This window comes from Melanerpes formicivorus, unplaced genomic scaffold, assembly GCF_026170545.1.
Source record: "Melanerpes formicivorus ecotype bairdi unplaced genomic scaffold, bMelFor1.0.p_v2 SCAF_3, whole genome shotgun sequence".
Lineage (NCBI taxonomy): Eukaryota > Metazoa > Chordata > Aves > Piciformes > Picidae > Melanerpes > Melanerpes formicivorus.
The window spans coordinates 39,283,223-39,304,446 of NW_027142355.1; the positions used below are offsets into that span (position 1 = coordinate 39,283,223).

Below are 21,224 nucleotides of genomic sequence, written 5' to 3' on the forward strand. Positions count from 1 at the left end.
TGTAAGCAATATAGTGAATAGATTGCTAAGGAAAGCAGTGAACAAAGGCAGACAATAGAATCATAACCATTCAGCAGAAATCAGATCATAAGACATGTGGTTTAAAGCAAATATTTGGCAGCAAGGAACTTAACTTTGCCACCCTGACTCTTGCTAAATCCTCCAGACCACCTTAAACTCTCAGAGCATATTAGGAAGACATGACAATCTTCCACAAAGAAAGCTGAGTATTTAAGTGAATAATTAGTCCAACAGGGAATCCCAAAGAAACACAGTTGGATTCTAGCTAAACCAAACCATCAAGCCTTTTTTGTGTGTGTGTGTGTGTGTGGTTGTTATTTTTGAGGGGTTTGGTTTGGTGGGTTTTCTTTTTTCCCCCCCTCTCTCTCTCTCTCAAGCTAAAACAGAGAATGCAGTTTAGAATCACGGAGCTTAATACTAGTCAGAAAGTGCCTCCCCAGAAAGTGCCCACTCCCAAACAGTTCAAGTAGGGTAACCATGGCTGCTGCACAGCACAGCTCTTACTCCAAGAGTGAAAAAGCCACTCACATGCTGAGGCAAAGACACGTATCTTCATGTATCTGAGCTTTACTCAGTGCTCACAGAGAAAGCAAGAGCTTTAGAAAACTTCCACTCAAAACAGCATTGATCTATGCCACCACATTGTAAAATACTGGGGTGGTTTGGCCCTGGCCTGGAGGCCAGATGCCCACCAAAGCCGCTCTATCACTTCCCTCTTAATGGACAGGGGGGAGAGGGGGGAAAAAAAAAGTAACAGAAGCCAGTAATAGGATAGGAGCAATTTTAGTAACTCTAATAATCAAACAGCAATAGACCATGTGGAAGCAAAAAGCAGAGAGAGAGAGGTTAGTCTCTACTCCCATCAGCAGGACGATGGTCGGTCTTGGGAAGCAGGGCTCTGTAAGGTTGGTGGTTACTTGGGAGGATAGACCCCATGGACAAATCCCCACACTTCCTTCTTTCACTTCATTCTTATACCTGAGCTGATGTCACTTGGTATGGAATACCTCTTTGGCCAGTCTGAGTCAGCTGGCTCAGCTGTGTCTCCTCCCAAGATCTTGCCCACCCCTCAATGTACTCTTGGGGCAGGGAAACATTGAAAGGACACAGCCTGGATACTTATTCAACAGTAGCCCAAACACTGCTGTGTTATCAACTACTGCTGCAAAAAACCCCACAGCATTAGAAAGATGTTGTGAGAAGAATTAACTCCAGCTCAGTCCAACCCAATACAAATACTCAGAGATATAATTCAGAAAGTGAAAAGGGAAGAGTCCCTAAAATAGCTCATACACATGTGGTAGGTAAAATTATTGTTCACCAATGAACCATCTGTCTTAGCTTCACAGAATCAACCAGGTTGGAAGAGACCTCGAGATCATCAAGTCCAACCAATCACCCAAGCCTATCTAATCAACTAGACCATGGCACTAAGTGCCTCATCCAGGCTTTTGTTTTTCTGAGGGAGCTGGGATTGCTTAGCCTGGAGGAGAGGAGGCTCAGAGGAGACGTTATTGGTGTCTACAACTACCTGAAGGGAGGCTGTAGCCAGGAGGGGGTTGGTCTCTTCTCCCAGGCAATCAGCATCAGAACAAGAGGACATAGCCTCAAGCTGTGCCAGGGGAAGTTTAGGCTCAAGGTGAGGAGAAAGTTCTTCACAGAGACAGTTGTTAGCCATTGGAATGTGCTGCCCAGGGAGGTGGTCGAGTCACTGTCCCTGGAGATGTTCAAGAGGGGATTGGATTTGGCACTTGGTGCCATGGTTTAGTAGTCATGAGGTGTTGGGTGCCAGGTTGGACTTGATGATCTTTGAGGTCTTTTCCAACCTTATTGATTCTATGATTCTTAAACACCTCTAGGGATGCTGACCCCACCACCTTCCTATATAATCTACAAGCAGTGTTATTTCTCAGAGGATGTTTTGGGACTGGTTTCAAAATGCTGATAGGACAGGAGGGAATGGTTTGAAGCTGAAGGAGACTAGGTTGAGACTGGATCTCAGGAAGAAGTTCTTTAGTACAAGGGTGGTGAGACTCTGGGATAGGCTGCCCAGGGATAACTCCTCCCTGGTGGTATTCAAGGAGAGGCTGGATGAGGCCTTGAGCAGCTGAGTCTAGTTGAAAGGCATGCCTGTCCACGGCGGGAGGTTGGAGTGGACGATGTCTAAGGTCCCTTCCAACCTAAGCCATTCTCTGATTCTATGACATAGAAGAAATCTTCATTCTGAAACACAAGTCACTTATCTGAAGCTCATTCTACCTTCTCTTTAATATAATTATTCCTTTCGTTTCACATTCTAAACATTCAAAGTACAAACAGACAAGGCAGGCATCCTCATCAGAGAAACGATCTCAACTCTTTTGTGCTAATACAGGATATTTTGTATTCCCTTTTCCCTGCATTTTCCAAGCAGAGATACAATCTAAATGAAATCAAGTATCCTCATAGCTATTAAGCGGACAATAGACAATAATTAGATAGTTATGCTAGAAATAACCATGGAGGATACCTATTACAGTAATGTGAGTTTAATGATAATGTTCAGGCAGCAGCTTAATGTTACTGAATACTCAGGTCTGACAGCTTTAAAAGGGAAAAAGAAAAAGAAGCCTAACATCTTATTCTATTCAGATAGGAGAACAAAATTAAATAGAAGACTACATTTTAAATCACAGCTTCTGAGAATATCACTAAGTGCTCCTATGAGTCTCAAAGTCATCATTAGCCTGGGAATATTTAGATTTTTTAATTACCATAGTGTTCCCTACTGATATTAATACAAAATGTGATATTTTCAATACTCTTCAGCTATATTCAGATCAGAAATACGGGCTATTGTTTCTACAAATCACGTGAAAGGAAATCCTGTAGAAGGTTCTCCACAAAAGAAACACTTGCTCTTGGATGCACATAAAAAAGGATGACCTGCTTGTGAACAACTGCATTCTTAAAGGTAAGATATTACAGAAATCATAAGAATTATGGAAGGTTAGAAGTATAGAATACAGAATACAGAATTAACCAGGTTGGAAAAGACCTTCGAGATCATTGAGTCCAACCTATCACCCAATACCCTCTAGGCAGCCAGCACCAGAACAAGAGGACACAGTCTCAGGCTGCGCCAGGGGAAGTTCAGGCTGGAGGTCAGGAGGAAGTTTTACACAGAGAGAGTGATTGCCCATTGGAATGGACTGCCCGGGGAGGTGGTGGAGTCGCTGTCACTGGAGGTGTTCAGGAGGAGACTTGACAGGGTGCTTGGTTGCATGGGTTAGTTGATTAGGCAGTGTTGGGTGATAGGTTGGATGCGATGATCTTGAAGGTCTCTTCCAACCTGGTTTATTCTATTCTATTCTATTCTATTCTATTCTATTCTATTCTATTCTATTCTATTCTATTCTATTCTATTCTATTCTAATCAACTAAACCATGGCACCACGTGCTCCATCCAGTCTCTTTTTAAACACTTCCAGTGATGGTGACTCCACCACCACCCTGGGCAGTCCAGTCCAATGGCCAATCACTCTTTCTGTGAGGTGAGGAGAACGTTCTTCACTGAGCGAGTCGTTCATCATTGGAATGGGCTGCCCAGGGAGGTGGTGGAGTCACCACCCCTGGAGGTGTTCAAGAGGGAATTGGACGTGGCACTTGGTGCCATGGTTTAGTCATGAGGTCTGTGGTGACAGGTTGGACTCGATTATCTTTGAGGTCTCTTCCAACCTTGGTGATACTGTGAATTTCTTCCTAACAGCCAGCCTAAACCTCCTCTGGCGCAGCCTGAGACTGTGTCCTCTTGTTCTGCCAAAACTTCAGATCAATGAAATGGAATGTATCCTCTTACCTTAGGGTCTTGTATTCTCCATGTTCATGCCAAACCTGTAGCATCTAACCAAATTAAATTCCTGCTTTTCCTCATTATTTATCAGTGTGCACATCACTGAAACTCAGACAAAGTGTTAAGTCCTGCCCCAGTTTCACTCCAATTTGTAACATCTTACTAGCAATACTGAATTATTCCAAAGAATTCCTGGGCTTTAAAAAGAGCCTGATAAATGCACAGGCTGTAAAGATTTTTTTTAGCCTCCAAAAGAAGGGAGGAAATCAAGTGAGGTGGATGTAAAAGGACTAACCTGAGCATATGGGCTGCATTGAAAACAACATCAAATTCTGTGTTATCGAGTTCAGCTGCTTTTTTTGCCATCTCAGCTGCTTCTATCAGGCGGGATTCTTCCAGGAGGAACTGACCTGCAATGGAGTGCACAAACATGAGCTCACAGAAAACAGCTGATAGATAATACTGCAGACTGTGTAGTTAGGAAGGTCTCTCAGATTCAGTGAGATTTAACATGCAGTAAATACAGGGGGAAAAAACCCCCCAAACAATAAATATGACAGACTAACTGCAATATGTGCAGGACATATTTATGAACACTGGGAACAATACAGCAAAGCAGCCCTCAAGAAACAATATTCCTAATCTCCAAGCAGCCTGCCATTTAAGAACTTGCCCTTCAAGCCTATACACTGACCTTCAATTCCCCAAAAGAAGGCAAAATAATAGAAAATAGCATCTACAAATTAAATGTTTCCATTTAAAATGTGTATCTCAAAATAACATTAAAAACTTGTTAGACATATATATACACACACACACACACACACATTTCATCTTTACCATTATAAATAGAATAGAATAGAATAGAATAGAATAGAATAGAATAGAATAGAATAGAATAGAATAGAATAGAATAGACCAGACCAGCTTGGAAGAGACCTTCAAGATCATCGTGTCCAACCTATCACCCAACACCACCTAATCAACTAACCCATGTAACCAAGCACCCTGTCAAGTCTCCTCCTGAACACCTCCAGTGATGGCGATTCCACCACCTCCCTGGGCAGTCCATTCCAATGGGCAATCACTCTCTCTGTGTAAAACTTCCTCCTGACCTCCAGCCTGAACCTCTCCTGGTGCAGCCTGAGACTGTGTCCTCTTGTTCTGGTGCTGGCTGCCTGGGAGAAGAGACCAACCTCTGCCTGTTTACAACCCCCCTTCAGGTAGTTGTAGAGAGCAATAAGGTCACCCCTGAGTCTCCTCCTCTCCAGGCTAAGCAGCCCCAGCTCCCTCAGTCTCTCCTCATAGGGCTCTTTGATACTTTGCTTTAAAATGATTATCTATACTTTGATGAACTGGTATTTTCATAGAATCACAGAGTGGCTTAGGTTGGAAGGGACCTTAGAGATCATCTACCCCAACCTCGTGGCCACGGGCAGGGATGCCTCTCAATTAGACTGGGCTTCTCAAGATCTCTTCCAACCTGTCTTTGAACAACTTCCCCAGGCTGCATGTTCCAGAGTCCCACCACCCTCACACTGAAGAACTTCTTCCTAAGATCCAGCCCAGATCTACTCTCCTTCAGCTTAAAACTGTTCCCTCTTGTCCTATCACTAGCCACACTTAGGAAAAAGTCTCTCTTCAGCCTTCCTGTAGGATTCCCTCAAGTATTGGAAAGCTGCTCTAAGGTCCCCCCAGAATCTTATAGTTTCATAGTTTCATTCAGGGTTGGAAGGGACCACAAGGATCATCTAGTTCCAACCCCCCTGTCATGGGCAGGGACACCCCACACTAGATCAGGCTGGCCAGAGCCTCATCCAGCCTGGGCTTAAACACCCCCAGGGATGGGGCCTCAACCACCTCCCTGGACAACCCATTCCAGGGTTTCACCACTCTCATGGTGAAGAACCTCCTCCTCACATCTAGCCATCTTCTCCAGGCTGAACAACCCCAGCTCCCTCATAGCAGAGGTGTTCCAGCCCCTGGATCATCTTTGTGGCCCTCCTCTGGACTTCTTCTAACAGCTCTGTGTTCTTCTTATGATGGACAGAACTGGATACAGCATTCAAGGTGCGGTCTCACAAGAGCAAAAGAGCAGAATCACCTCAGTTGCCCTGCTGGCCATACTCAATGCAGCCTTTCTGGGCTGCATGAGTCACTACCAGCTCATGTGGAACTTCTCATCAATCAATACAAGTCTAGTCTCTTTCTTCAGAGCTACTCTTAACCCACTCTGCACCCAGCCTGGATGTGTGCCTGTGACTAGCCTGACCTAGACACAGGACTTAGCACTTTGACTTGTTGATCCATGTGCAGCTGGCACTGGCCCACTTCTTCAAGCCTGTCAAGGTCCTTCTGGATGGCATCCCTGCCCTCAAGTGAGTCCACTGCAGCACACAGCTTTTTTATCATGTATTTCAGTAACAGTAAGATAATCACAACAGGTAGCTCTTCACAACTTTCATGCATGATACTTGGCTTTTATGTAAAGTAATAGACAACAGCTAAAATCAAGTGACTGAATTTTTACAACTGACAGTTATCATAATCACTAATCTAAACTAAAACTGAACAGAATAAATCACAGAATCACAGAAACATTCAGATTGGAAAAGACCCTAAGGATCACCAAGTCCAACCCATTAACCCTACTCTACAACCACATTCCCAAGCACCACAACTAAATGACCCTTAAACACATCCAGGGCTGGTGACTCAACCACATTCCTGGGCAGCACCAATGCCTGACTACATTTGCTGTGAAAATCTTTTTCCTAATGTCCAGTCTAAACCTACCCAGTCGCAGCTTAAGACCATTCCTTCTTGTTCCATCACTAATTACCTGTGAGAAGAGACCAGCACCAGCCTCTCCACTATGTCCTTTCAGGCAGTTGTAGACAGTAAAGAGGTCTCCTCTCAGCCTATTCTTTTCCAAACTGAACAGCCCAGCTCCTTCAGTTGTTCCACATAAGACTTATTTTCCAGGCCCTTCCCCAGATACATTGCCCACTGGGTCCTGCACCTCCACATCTCTCCTGTACTGAGGTCCCCAAAACTGGACATAATACTCAAGGTGTGGCCTCACCAGAGCTGAGTACAAGGGGACAATCACTTCCCTGCTCCTGCTGGACACAGCATTTTGATACCAGCCAGGATGCCACTGGCTTTCTTGGCCACCTGGGCACCTTGCTTGCTCATATTCAGCACTTATGGATATAAGAACAGGTCTCTTTCTGCCAGACAGCTTTCCTGCCACACTTCCCCAAGCCTGTAGTATTGCTTGGGGTTGTTGTGACCCAAGTGCAGGACCTGGCATTTGGCCTTGTTGAAGTTCATCCCATTAACGTTGGCCATGGATCCAATCTATCCAAGTCCCTCTGCAGGGCCTCCCTACCCTCGTGCAGATCATATATATATATCATTAAACAAACTGTAACTAAATAGCTACAGTAGTTTCAAAACAAAACACATAACAACTAATAGAACTCTACAAAAATGAGTTTTCCTTAGAGGAAGGGAGCAAAGACAGCACATTTTAGAAAGTACTCAAACCACTTTGTTCCTTTTAATGACTTTTTCACACTCAATTTGTCAAACGGTTTCTTTTTTTGATCAAGGACTTTTCAAAGGGTTTCAATCACCTAGACTCTGTGTCTATGTAACTTTAGAGTTGGAAACCCTGTCTTGAAGCATGGTAGTTATATATTCCAGCAACCCATCTGTCATTTTTAACCTGATTTTGTAAAAGTAAGATCACTCAACCAAGAGTCCACCAAACCACTACTGGCCACAAATATCTTCAGAAACTATATGCCATGAGCTGAAGATTTATGGGGAGGGATTTTCTTTTTCCTTGTGTCCTTTCTTCATACATTTCCTGTTACTTACATGTTCTTTGTCTGCTTATTGAGAAAATCCACTTAACAATGCACACATTTGCAGAAGGAACTATATCAATAGAAAAAAGTGATGAAAGGCAGCTCCCCAAGACTTTCTGCTCTCTCTGCAGCCACACTTCAGCTTAGCAAGAGATGGAAGATTTTTTGCTCAAGCTATATCTAATTATTCCCCTGGGGAATCTAATTATTTCCCTGGGGGTGTTTAAGAGCAGGCTGGATGAGGCTCTGGGCAGCCTGATCTAGTGTAGGGTGTCCCTACCCATGGCAGGGGGGTTGGAACTAGGTGATCCTTGTGGTCCCTTCCAACCCTGAATGAAACTATGAAACTATGAAACTATGAAACTATTCAGATTTGCAGAAATGTTGTAAATCATTCAGGTACTGTTACAGTTTTAAGATGGATCTCTAAATTGTCCAGAGGATTTGAGTATTAGGGATGGACCAAGAATGGTGCAAGGTAAGTTCATCTTATTTCATTTTCATAGTTTCATAGTTTCATAGTTTCATTCAGGGTTGGAAGGGACCACAAGGATCATCTAGTTCCAACCCCCCTGCCATGGGCAGGGACACCCCACACTAGATCAGGCTGGACAGAGCCTCATCCAGCCTGCTCTTAAACACCCCCAGGGACGGGGCCTCGACCACCTCCCTGGACAACCCATTCCAGGGTTTCACCACTCTCATGGTGAAGAACCTCCTCCTCACATCCAGCCTGAATCTCCCCACCTCCAGCTTCATTCCATTCCCCCTAGTCCTATCACTACCTGATATCCTGAGAAGTCCTTCCCCTGCCTTCCTGTAGGCCCCCTTCAGATACTGGAAGGCCACAATTAGGTCACCTCGGAGCCTTCTCTTCTGCAGACTGAACAGCCCCAACTCCTTCAGTCTGTCCTCATAGGAGAGGTGCTCCAGCCCTCTGATCATCCTCGTGGCCCTTCTCTGGACACGTTCCAGCACCTCCACATCCCTCTTGTAATAGGGGCTCCAGAACTGGACACAGTACTCCAGGTGGGGTCTCACCAGGGCTGAGTAGAGGGGGAGGATCACCTCCCTCGACCTGCTAGCCACACTTCTCCTGATGCAGCCCAGGATCTGATTGGCTTTGCGGGCTGCAAGTGCACACTGAGAGCTCATGTTGAGCTTTTTGTCCACCAGCACCCCCAAGTCTCTCTCCTCAGGGCTATCCTCCAGCCAGTCACTGCCTAGCCTGTATTTGTGCCTGGGATTGCCTCGACCCAGATGCAGGACCCTGCACTTGCTCTTATTGAACTTCATGAGGTTGGCCTGTGCCCACCTCTCCAGCCTGTCAAGGTCCCTCTGGATGGCCTCCCTTCCCTCCAGCGTGTCTGCTGCACCACACAGCTTGGTGTCATCAGCAAACTTGCTGAGGGTGCACTCAATGCCACTGTCCATGTCCCCCACAAAGATGTTGAATAAGATAGGTCCCAGGACTGATCCCTGAGGGACTCCACTTGTCACTGGCCTCCACTGGGACATGGAGCCATTGACAGCCACTCTTTGGGTGCGGCCATCAAGCCAGTTCCTTATCCATCTAGTGGTCCACCAATCAAACCCATGTGTCACCAGTTTGGACACCAGGATGTGGTGTGGGACAGTGTCGAAGGCTTTGCTCAGGTCCAGGTAAACGACATCAGTTGCTCGCCCCTCATCTATTAATTTTGTCACCTGCTCATAGAAGGCCACCAGGTTCGTCAGGCAGGATTTGCCCTTGGCAAAGCCATGCTGACTGTTCCCAATCACCTCTTCACTATTCTTTTGAGCGAGTAGTGACTCCAGGAGGATCTGTTCCATGATCTTTCCAGGCACAGAGGTGAGACTGACTGGCCTGTAGTTCCCTGGTTCCTCCTTCTTGCCCTTTTTGAAGATGGGGGCAATGTTTCCCCTTTTCCAGTCTGTGGGGACTTCACCAGACTGCCAGGACTTTTGAAATATAATAGAGAGGGGTTTAGCAACCTCATCTGCCAGTTCTCTCAGTACCCGTGGGTGTAACCCGTCGGGTCCCATGGACTTGAACACTTTCAGGTTCTTCAGATGATCACGAACCTGATCTGCACTTACAATGGGCAGTTCTTCCTCCCTGTCCCTGGCTTTGACTTCCATAACATCAGGAGTGTGGCTAGAGGCCCTTGCAGTGAAGACTGAGGTAAAGAAGTTATTAAGTACCTCAGCCTTTTCCTCCTCACAGGTGACCATGTCACCATTTTCTTTTCTGAGGGGGCCCACACCTTCCCTAGTCTTCTTCTTCCCATTAATATACCTGTAAAAGTTCTTAGTATTCCCTTTAATCTCCCTGGCTAGATTCAACTCAAACTCTGCTTTGGCTTTCCTGACCAGGACTCTTGCTGCTCGGGCAGCTTCCTTGTATTCCCCCTGTTCTACCTGTCCTTCCCTCCACTTCCTGTAGAGTTTCCTTTTAAGTAATAGTGTGTCCAGTAGCTCCTTGCCCATCCAGGCAGGCCTCCTAGCATTCTTACCTGCTTTTCTCTTTGTTGGTACACAGAGCTCCTGGACACAGAGGAGGTGGTCCTTGAATACTGACCAGCTGTCCTGGGCCCCTCTTCCCTCCAGGGCTTTGTCCCATGACACTTTGGCTAGCAGATCCCTGAAGCGATCAAAATCTGCATGCCTAAAGTCTAGGGTCATGAGCTTGGAATACTTCCTCCTGATTGCCCTGAGGATGTTAAATTCAACTGCTTCATGGTCACTGCAGCCAAGGCCGTCTATGAGCCTCACATTGCTTACCAGCCCTTCCCTGTTGGTGAGAACAAGGTCCAGCATAGCACCATTTCTTGTTGGTTCCTCCACCATTTGGAGGAGGAAGTTGTCTTCTATGCAGTCCAGGAACATCCTGGATTGCTGGTGCCTTGCTGTGTTGTCCCTCCAGCAGATGTCCGGGTGGTTGAAATCACCCATGAGGACCAGGGCTTGTGACCTGGAAGCTGCTTCTATTTGCCTATGGAGGGCCTCATCTGCTTGGATCTGCTGGTCAGGTGGCCTGTAGGAGACCCCCACAGTAATATCTTCTTCCCCTGTCCTGCCTTTAATTTTGACCCATACACTCTCAACTAGCTTATCATCCCTCCCCAGTTGGAGCTCCACTGATTCCAACTGGCTATTGACATAGAGGGCAACACCTCCTCCTCTCCTTCCCTGCCTATCCTTCCTAAAGAGTTTATACCCATCTATGCCTACATCCCAGTCATGGGATTCATCCCACCAAGTTTCAGTAACAGCCACTATGTCGTGGCATCCCAGCAGCACAGTGGCCCTTAACTCATCCTGTTTGTTGCCCAAGCTGCGCGCATTCGCATAGAAGCACTTCAGCTGGGCTGGCCCTGTCCTCCTCTTGTGCCAAATCCCCTCGGTTTCCACAGAATGTCCTGGTGGATCATTCGTGGCTTGCCTCAGGGTAGCAAGTTGAGAGCCCTTACCAGCTCTCCTTCTCTCTACTGCTGGTGAGCTGCCCCTCTGTTTGTCACCAGCCAGCAGGAGACTATTAACCCCTTCCCCCTTCAAATCTAGTTTAAAGCCCTATCAATGAGCCCTGCCAATTCCTGCCCCAGGATTCTTATTCCACTCTGGGACAAGTGTGTCCCATGAGTTGTTTTCAGCTCAGGTGCCTTGAAAACCAGTCCATGATTGTGGAACCCAAAGCCCTGTCGATGGCACCAGCCCCTGAGCCATGAATTGATCTGTCGGCCCTTCCTCAGTGTGTCCTCATCCATTGCTGACATTAGAGGGATGGCAGAGAACACGACTTGAGCCCCTGATCCCTTTAGCATTTGCCCTAAGGTTCTGAAGTCTTTCTTAATTTTATTGCTGCACATGACACTGTATGGTCTGGCATAGTCCTTTGGCCAACTCGGTCACCTGTGCAAGCTGTGCCCCCTCCCCATCACCTGCCCATTTCCAGCTTACTTGCTAAGGGGGCAGAGTGGGAAAAAGAGAAAGCCTTGACACTGCTCAGTAACAGCCCAAACTGGGCTGGTTTAGCCACAAACTCACAACAGAGGTAACTCTACGCCAGCCAGACCCAACTTTCAGCTGAGAATTGCTTTGCCAGGTTCTCCTAAAAGGCAGACGAATTTTATTCACACATCTACATTTGATTTAAAGCAACTCAGCAGAGATAATCATGTTCTGAAAGCATTAGCTGCTGTTCCTTTTAATTGGATATACTGAATTCTTAGAAGAATGAACTGGACTGGCAGTTTACTGCACACTTCCTTCATTATAAAAAAGCAGACTTCTGAACTTTTCAGAAGGTCTGATCCACAAGGCCCTGGATCCAGGAACCGCTTGTGTGGGTCTGAATTTACATGCAAGATTTTGATCTCTGACAGGTAGCTGGCAAACGAGATGATTTATGAGACACTGCCCAATAGCACATATGGAGCTTTCTCGTTACAGGTGTCACAAACCCAACTCTTGCCAAGAGCATAAATTATGGTAATCTGATTGATTTTTGAGAACCAGTTTTGAGAAAATAGCTTTCTCCAGCAGCTCTGAATAGCAGCTTTTCCTTCTTCAAAGAAATCACATTTCTCATTACTATTCTCCTAAAGCAGGAGTGGGAAATCCACAGCCCAGCTTCAAGTGTGACCTTCAACCACGTTGTTCTTTGCCTGCAACAATGTATTTTCCATCTTTCTTGCTAGACAGTAGAGAGAACTGAGTGTAAATGTGTAGCCAAGAGCTTTTAAAGACCTTTGACCGCAGAGACCAGACTCAATATTTCACTCCCAGTAATTTTTCTCTAAAGTACAATATCTAAAGATTAGAAGTAACAGCAAAGCTGACAAATTCTGTACCTAAAGCCTCGTTCAAATTTACTTTTGTCTTGCAAATTGTCAACAGTGGTTTTGAGTCTGACAAAATTTTGGAGGCAATATATGCAATCCACTGAGAAGTTGAGATAAAAGCATATGTGTCATTTAAATAACAATGTTTTTCACTCCTTAGGAGCTGAAAAAAAAACCCCAAACAACAAAACAAAGCACAAAAAAAAGGCCTTACTGTTGTCTTCTGTCAAAGTTTCAAACAAATATTTATCCATAGAGATGAAAGCATACAGCTCTCCATCCTATATAACTGTCTTGCTAAAATGGTTTTGAACATGGATGTGGATCTGGGCAACCTGATCTAATGGAGGGTGTCCCTGCCCATGGCACACGGGTTGGAACTAGATGATCTTTGGGGCTCCTTCCAACCCTGACAAGTCTGTGATTCTGTGATTTGTAAAGCAGTCTGTTAAGACAAGCACCAACACCAGTTAAAAATACATCTGAATGCATATACATCTGAACTGGTAGTTCTGTTGGTTTATTGTAATATGAAAGGTATTAATTGGTTGGGCTGTCCCTGTGTGTAACAGCCTTTTATGTTCAGAGCACAAAGGCATTACTACCTGCCTCTAGAACAGGCTCAACTATTCCTACAGGCACTATGAGCTTTTCTTTTACTAGATAAAAGTCTAACTTTCACCAATCTCTCTCTTTTCACACTGGCAAGCATTCAAAGGTATTTTATACTCCAACTGAGTAGGTTTCTGAAAGAGCTCATCCTGCTGCTGCTGCTTTTGAAAAGAAGCATTTTGAACGTTCTCAGGATGTTGTTGGCTCTGCACTCACTCAAACTTCAGTGACCTATGCTTGTGTCCTGATACCTTGAGTAATCCAAGCAAAATTGAGCAAACTGCCTTATGAACAAGATGGAAAAAACCCTACTAATCTCACCATAATAGGGAATAGTTAGGATTTGTTTCTTTTAATATCAATTTGTCACCAAGTCTTCTGCATCTTATCCTCTTCAAAAAAAGCTTTCTTCTTCCCTGGCATAACTTAAACAACTCCATTAACATGAAAATGGCTATATCAAGACCATTAGACTCAACTGAACATACCTATTTATAATAAACCCCACTAGAAGTTCCTTCAGCACATCTAACATTGAGGATTTGAAGCTTTAAAAGCATTTCAAGTTTCAACAGAAGCCAGAAGAGGGATCAGGTTCTGGCTGATCCAATGCATTGTGTCTTGTCTTTGAAGCATAGAGTAAGGCTACAAGATCGTGCCTTGAGACGTGAACTGCGCTGAACTACATTCTCACTGGCATGAACAGAACCGCCACTGAAGTCACCATCAAAGCTGCTGTGGCAATGAAGAGCAGAAGAGCAGAGAGTTCAGAATGGAAAATTTCAACAGCATTCTGTGGAAGAAATGAGAGGAGAGACCTCATCCTTGAGTTGATTTCCAAAGCTTTTCAGGTGATGAATCAACGTTGCAAGACGTCAAGTCAACAGACATGACCTAATGCAACAACTGCTTCCTTTAAGAGTTTCAAAACAGATTCATTGGCTGTGAATGAGCAGTGCCCAGAGCAAGGGAATGTTTGCTTAAAGATCCTGCTTTCCAGGCCTGTTTAGACAATTTCTTGTGTAGGATGTGACAGGGGAAGAGAACTTATATCATGATCACCTAGATGGTAGCAGCATTCCATTTTTTATTTCTTTTGCTGCCCCTTATATTCTGTGCCACCTTTATCTAAAGCTCTCCTCCGGCTTTCTTGCTGGAAGGGCTTTTGAGGAGTTTAACCCCTCAATTAGAGAAGATTATTGCATGGAAATAAAATCTATAGAATGACTACACAAGCCAGTGGGTGCTGCAACAATAATACATACACTGGCTTTGAAAATTATTATTTTATTAGCTTTTTTTTCTTTGTCTGACAAACTTCTCTGCTGCAGTTGTGCTAAATATACCATTGGATGTCATCCAATGCATGACCAGAGATAAGAGAGAAAAAATTAAATTGCAACCCTTTGGGACTTGGTGACTGAACTTGTGACCACATCTGGATCACTGGAAGCCCTCACTAAGACAAAAGATTTATGATGAATACACATAATGTGGAGGACCTCATGTTTTACAAATACTAAGGAAGATTCTGAGCTCTATTGTCATTCCCCAGGCACCTGGTGATGTATAAGGTTTGGAAAAGTGAGAGGTTCTCCTCCCCCTCTGTTAGCTGGTGAGGCTGCATCTGGAATATTGTGTCCAGTTCTGGGCACCTCAGTTCAAGAAGAACTGCAAAGAACTGCTTGAAAGAGTCCAGTACAGAGACACAAAGATGCTGAAGGGATCTTTCTTTATGAGAAAAGGCTGAGGGAGCTGGGGCTCTTTAGCTTGCAGAAGAGGAGTCTGAGGGGTGACCTCTGCTCAGTGAAGTCAGTGATATGACAAGGGGCAATGGGTGCAAGCTGGAGCAGAGGAGGTTCTGCCTAAACATAAGAAAAAGCTTTTTAATTGTGAGGGTGACAGAGCCCTGGAAGAGGCTGCCCAGAGAGGTTGTGGAGTCTCCTTCTATGGGCACATGCAAAACTTGCCTGGATGCACTCCCACGTGACCTACTCTAGGTGGTTCTGCTAGCTGGGGGTTGGACTAGATGATCCTTTGAGGTCCCTGCCAACTCCTAACGTCTTGTGATTCTGTGATCCAGTGATTCAGCTGCACTTTTGTAGGAGTTCCAGGCTATTTCTTCAACAATGAGGTGGCACTCGTAGATCAAAACACACAGTTGTTAACAAAGAGGTCCCAGGGCTGTTCATGCCACAGGATTTTTTTCAGTTCCTGCAAAAACTTCAAATTATGGCAACATGAAAGAAGCACAAAGTCACTTTCTCTCTGATCTGCAGTTTCTATACCACATACCTAAAACAGTCTAGTATGAATATGTTGAGGAAGGAGAGTCAATCATGCAATTGGGATGTCAGAATTCTTAGATTAAAGGACAAACTCAAGAGAAGAGCCAGAAATGTGGAAATTTCACAGCATTTAGGGTCAGTGACCTGGCTTGTTTGGAAATACTCCACTGCATTCCACTTAAGTGGCTTGTTCTAAAGGGAGTTTGGAATAAATAATTATGAGAGTGATTTGCAGTATCTTCTTTCAATGTTGTGTGCTAGCAACAGCCTAAAGAAAAACAAAAAGGACAATTCATATAGAATAGGATAGAATAAAACAGGTTGGAAAAGACCTTTCAGATCATCGTGTCCAACCTACCATCCAACACTATCTAATCAACTAAACCATGCAACCAAGTACCCCATCCAGTCTCCTCCTAAACCCCTCCAGTGATGGTGACTCCACCACCTCCTCAGGCAGCCCATTCCAATGGGCAATCACTCTCTCTATGAAGAATTTCTTCCTAACATCAGCCTAAACCTTCCCTGGCACAGCTTGAGACTGTGTCCTCTTGTTCTGGTGCCGGTTGCTTGGGAGAAGAGACAAACCCCTGCCTGTCTACAACCTCCCTTCAGGTAGTTGTAGAGAGCAATAAGGTCTCCCCTGAGCCTCCTCTTCTCCAGGCTAAGCAACCCCAGCTCCCTCAGCCTCTCCTCACAGGGCTTGTGCTCCAGACCCCTCCCCAGCTTTGTTGCCCTCCTCTGGACACATTCCAGCAAGTCAACCCCTTTCCTAAACTGAGGGGCCCAGAATTGGACACAGGACTCCAGGTGTGGCCTAACCAGTGCTGAATACAGGGGCAGAATGACCTCCCTGCTCCTGCTGGCCACACTGTTCCTGATACAGAATCACACAGAATCACAGAATCAGCAAGGTTGGAAGAGACCTCAAAGATCATCAAGTCCAACCTGTCACCACAGACTTTGCACAGTCATCACTCACATGTGCCAAGGAAACTGCAAACAAAACTTCATGTTGGTATATCCTTCTTAATACCTCAGCTTCTGATGTGTTTTTGCTTTTTCCTTTCTTTTTCTCTCAGTTTCAGTCTGTCTCAATAGTAGCTGCAGATTTTCTTAAAGTTATTGGAGCAAATTCTGGCAGCAGAAAGGTCAAAAGCTCAATGAAATCTTTCTGCAACCCAGTTAAATCCTCCTGGTTTGGCTCTAGGAATAATATCTTCCTGACACTCACTGGTATTGTAGGAGGAAGTATAAGGCATAGTCCAAAATCAGGATCTTCATTTGATGGCACTATATAGAATAGAATGGAATAGAATAGAATAGAATAGAATAGAATAGAATAGAATAGAATAGAATAGAATAGAATAGAATAAACCAGGTTGGAAGAGACCTTCAAGATCATCACGTCCAACCTATCATCCACCTAATCAACTAACCCATGGCACCAAGCGCCCTGTCAAGTCTCCTCCTGAACACCTCCAGTGACGGCGACTCCACCACCTCCCCGGGCAGCCCATTCCAATGGGCAATCACTCTCTCTGTGTAAAACTTCTTCCTGACCTCCAGCCTGAACTTCCCCTGGCACAGCCTGAGACTGTGTCCTCTTGTTCTGGTGCTGGCTGTCTGGGAGAAGAGACCAACCTCTGCCTGTTTACAACCCCCCTTCAGGTAGTTGTAGAGAGTAATGAGGTCACCCCTGAGTCTCCTCCTCAAGACAGGAGAGACTCAAGACAGAGAGACTCTTTGCCCAAAGTGTGTCATTTGAGTATCATAAACTTGTTCTGTAGTTTCCCTTCAAAATCATTATATATTTAACATGAGAATTTCCAAAAGATTTTAAATGGCAAAACCCCCTTAATTTGCTGAAAGGCTCATGAGGGCATATTGGGAAGGCTGGCAAAGAGACTTAAAGATGGATATACTACATCTGGTTGGCTTTGACCCCATCTCAACAAGGAATTTAATTTCTCAATACATAATCACCATGTAGCATCTGGTGTTCCCAATGGAGCAGATCCATGCACTCTGTTGTATTTATCATTTGGCATACACTGTATTTAGGTAACCTGTCAGTCAGAAACAGACAAGTAATTCAAAGGAATTATGGACTGTGAAGTAAGTTTTATTCATTTCACTGACAAAGATAAAAGCTGACCTTCCAATGGGCTAGGGTGATATTTCTTCCCTGGCATAAAACTCTCCTGAAGAAATGAGTAAGACTTCATTACCAGGTCATGCTGGATTATTTCTCTTGCTTTCTTATTATCAATACAAGTTGGACATTTTATTTTTCATCATTAAATTGCTTCCTTCGTGAGATTTTTTTTTTTCCCCTTAAATATCTGGGAGAAAAATAAAGCTTCCCTGACATGCTCTTCAGGCAATGAAGTACACAAAGCTCCATCACTGTGAACTGTGTGACTACACAAATATGTTATTAATACATCACAGCTAAGAAGAAAAGCAAAGGCACATCTGTAAACATATGTAAATTTTCACACTTCCTGGCATATGTAAGTGTATGACTTAGAGACTGAAACAAATGGTGCTAGAAAATCTATTCCTATCATATTTCAATGAAATTTACTTTGAAGCTTAAACTGCAGAAGTTCCAATCCAGTTTTCAGACTGGGACTTAGGAGTGGAGAAGCAGTTATTTCTGGAGGCAGGATCAACACAAATTGTTCACGGACTCAGGTGAAAATTTAGATGTCAAAAGGGGCTAAAAGATCTGTGCTGAAACAATCATAGAATCATTCAGGTTGGAAAAGACGCTGAAGGTGTTTAAGAGGGGACTGGACGTGGCACTTGGTGCCATGGTTTAGTCATGAGGTCAGGTTGGACTTGATCTTTGAGGTCTCTTCCAACCTTGGTGATGCTGTGATTCTGTGTGACCCTTGAGATCATCAGGTCCAACCACTAACCCTACTCTACCAAATTCACCACTAAACAATATTGCTAAGCGCCACATCTAAACCGCTTGTAAACACATCCAGGGACAGTAACTCAATCACCTCCCTGGGCAGCTTGTTCCAAAGCTGGCCACACTGCTCCTGATGCAGGCCAGGATGCCAAGAGGGCCAATGGCATCCTGGCCTGCGTCAGGAACAGTGTGGCCAGCAGGAGCAGGGAGGTCACTCTGCCCCTGTACACTGCACTGGTTAGGCCACACCTTGAGTCCTGTGTCCAGTTCTGGGCCCCTCAGTTTAGGAAGGAGGTTGACTTGCTGGAACGAGTCCAGAGAAGAGCAACAAAGTTGGTGAGGGGCTTGGAACACAGCCCTGTGAGGAGAGGCTGAGGGAGCTGGGGTTGCTCAGCCTGGAGAAGAGGAGACTCAGGGGTGACCTTATTGCTCTCTACAACTACCTGAAGGGAGGTTGTAGACAGGCGGATGATGGTCTCTTCTCCCAGGCAGCCAGTACCAGAACAAGAGGACACAGTCTCAAGCTGCACCAGGGGAGGTTCAGGTTGGATTTAGGAAGAAGTTCTATACAGAAAGAGTGATTGCCCATTGGAATAGGCTGCCCAAGGAGGTGGTGGAGTCGCCATCATTGGAGGTGTTCAGGAGGAGACTTGATGGGGTACTTGGTGCCATGGGTTAGCTGTTTGGACGTGATGATCTTGAAGGTCTCTTCCAACCTGGTTTGGTTTATTCTATTCTAAATACCTGACCACTCTTTCAGTGAAAAATCTTTTTCCTACTGTCTGGCCTAAACCTACTCTGGTGAAGCTTGAGGCCATTCCCTCTTGCTCTAGCATTAATTACCAGTGAGAAGAGACAAGGAAGAATGTGAAACAAACAAACACAAACCCAGCAGTAACAAACTTGTGTGAAAAAAAAAAACAGATAATATGAGAAAAACATATAAAAAACAACTCCCATGTTATCACACATTCAAAAGTGAAAGATAATGGGGGGTAAAAATAGTTAGAATGCTTGGCAACACGTTAATTTGTTCTTTCAATTAGAGTACAGCTAATATGCTTCAGTTTCACCTAGTATGACAGCATGCTTTCCATTTTGTTTTATATCTGTAAGAGGGAATGCACTGGAAAAGGCAGATGATCAATGTGAATTGCCTAATTAAGTGAATGTATAATTAATGTAATGAGAATAATCCATTTTTATAATGAAAAAGGAATCGTTAAACAATTTAGAGTTATTAGAAACAATGTATTATTCAAAGGGAGCTGTTCTAAAAGGAGGTCTCAAAGGTGATTAATAAAACAAAGTTAATTTTAACATCCTGTTGGGCTCTAGACTTCCCCATTCCAATTAAACCATTGCAAATGTATGGGAGTAGGGACCTCTGCAAGCTCGCTCCTCCTTCCTCTTTCTTTCTTGCCCATGCCCTGTCTCCACTATGCTGGAGAGAGACCACTACATGCAGTTTGAAATACACATTAGCAAACCCTATTTTGAGCAAACAAGTAAAATGAAACCTGCCTTACTGGTGGCTTGGTTTGTTTCACTTTTACACAGCAAATTACAAAGGATATAAGGCAGTTTTGGAGCTAAAACGTTAGCGTGATTTGAATTGTTTGCTAGTTCCCTTGGTTTTTTCAAATGAAAGCTTGTACAGAAAGCCTTCAAAACCTTAATACTCCTTGAATAAACCTTTATTTAGAATAAACCAAACCAGGTTGGAAGAGACCTTCAAGATCATCGTGTCCAACCCATCAACCAATCCAACCCACCTAATCAACTAACCCATGGCACCAAGCACCCCATCAAGTCTCCTCCTGAACACCTCCAATGACGGCGACTCCACCACCTCCTTGGGCAGCCAATTCCAATGGGCAATCACTCTCTCTGTATAGAACTTCTTCCTAACATCCAACTTGAACCTCCCCTGGCGCAGCCTGAGACTGTGTCCTCTTGTTCTGGTACTGGCTGCCTGGGAGAAGAGACCATCATCCGCCTGTCTACAACCTCCCTTCAGGTAGTTGTATAGAGCGATAAGGTCACACCCGAGTCTCCTCCTCTCCAGGCTAAGCAACCCCAGCTCCCTCAGCCTCTCCTCATAGGGATTGTGTTCCAAACCCCTCACCAACTTTGTTGCCTTTCTCTGGACTCATTCCAGCAAGTCAACCTCCTTCCTACACTGAGGGGCCCAGAACTGGACACAGGACTCAAGGTGTGGCCTAACCAGTGCAGTGTACAGGGGCAGAATGACCTCCCTGCTCCTGCTGGCCACACTGTTCTTAATGCAGTCCAGGATGCCATTGGCCTTCTTGGCTGCCTGGGCACACTGCAGGCTCATGCTCAGCCTGCCATCGACCAGCACCCCCAGGTCCCTCTCTACCTGGCTGCTCTCCAGCCACTCTGACCCCAGCCTGTAGCCCTGCATGGGGTTGTTGTGGCCAATGTGCAGAACCCAGCACTTGGGTGTGTTAAATCTCATGCCGTTGGACTCTGCCCACCCTTCCAGCCTTGAACACAGTGCATTCTACTAGCCTTCCCAATGAATAGATATGAACAATTTATTTTTTGCTTCTTTTCAAACAGCCAAGCACTGAACTATTTCACTGTTTGAAGTTCATCTCATCTCTGTGCATGGATAGGTTTTATAGAGAGTCTTTCTTCAGCTTCACCTAAGACAGACTCCATGCAGACAGAAACAGAAGACTTCCTGAAGATTTTAAATCCTTTGAGTGGTGGTCAGTACTCTATCCAAAACTAAATAATCTCTGAGACATAATGGCATAGCTCTGATCTGGCTGAACATTCCCAGTTTTGGCACAT

The 21,224-nt window shown here is 44.9% G+C and overlaps 1 protein-coding gene across 1 annotated transcript in view; it reads right to left on the reverse strand.

Annotated features, from left to right (window-relative positions):
* Positions 1 to 21,224, reverse strand: part of TMTC2 (transmembrane O-mannosyltransferase targeting cadherins 2) — a 340,813-nt gene that overhangs the window by 40,298 nt on the left and 279,291 nt on the right. Inside the window, exon 10 of the mRNA XM_068170528.1 lies at positions 4,149 to 4,263. Within this exon, the coding sequence (XP_068026629.1) occupies positions 4,149 to 4,263 (115 nt within the window). The remainder of the gene's footprint in view (positions 1 to 4,148; positions 4,264 to 21,224) is intronic.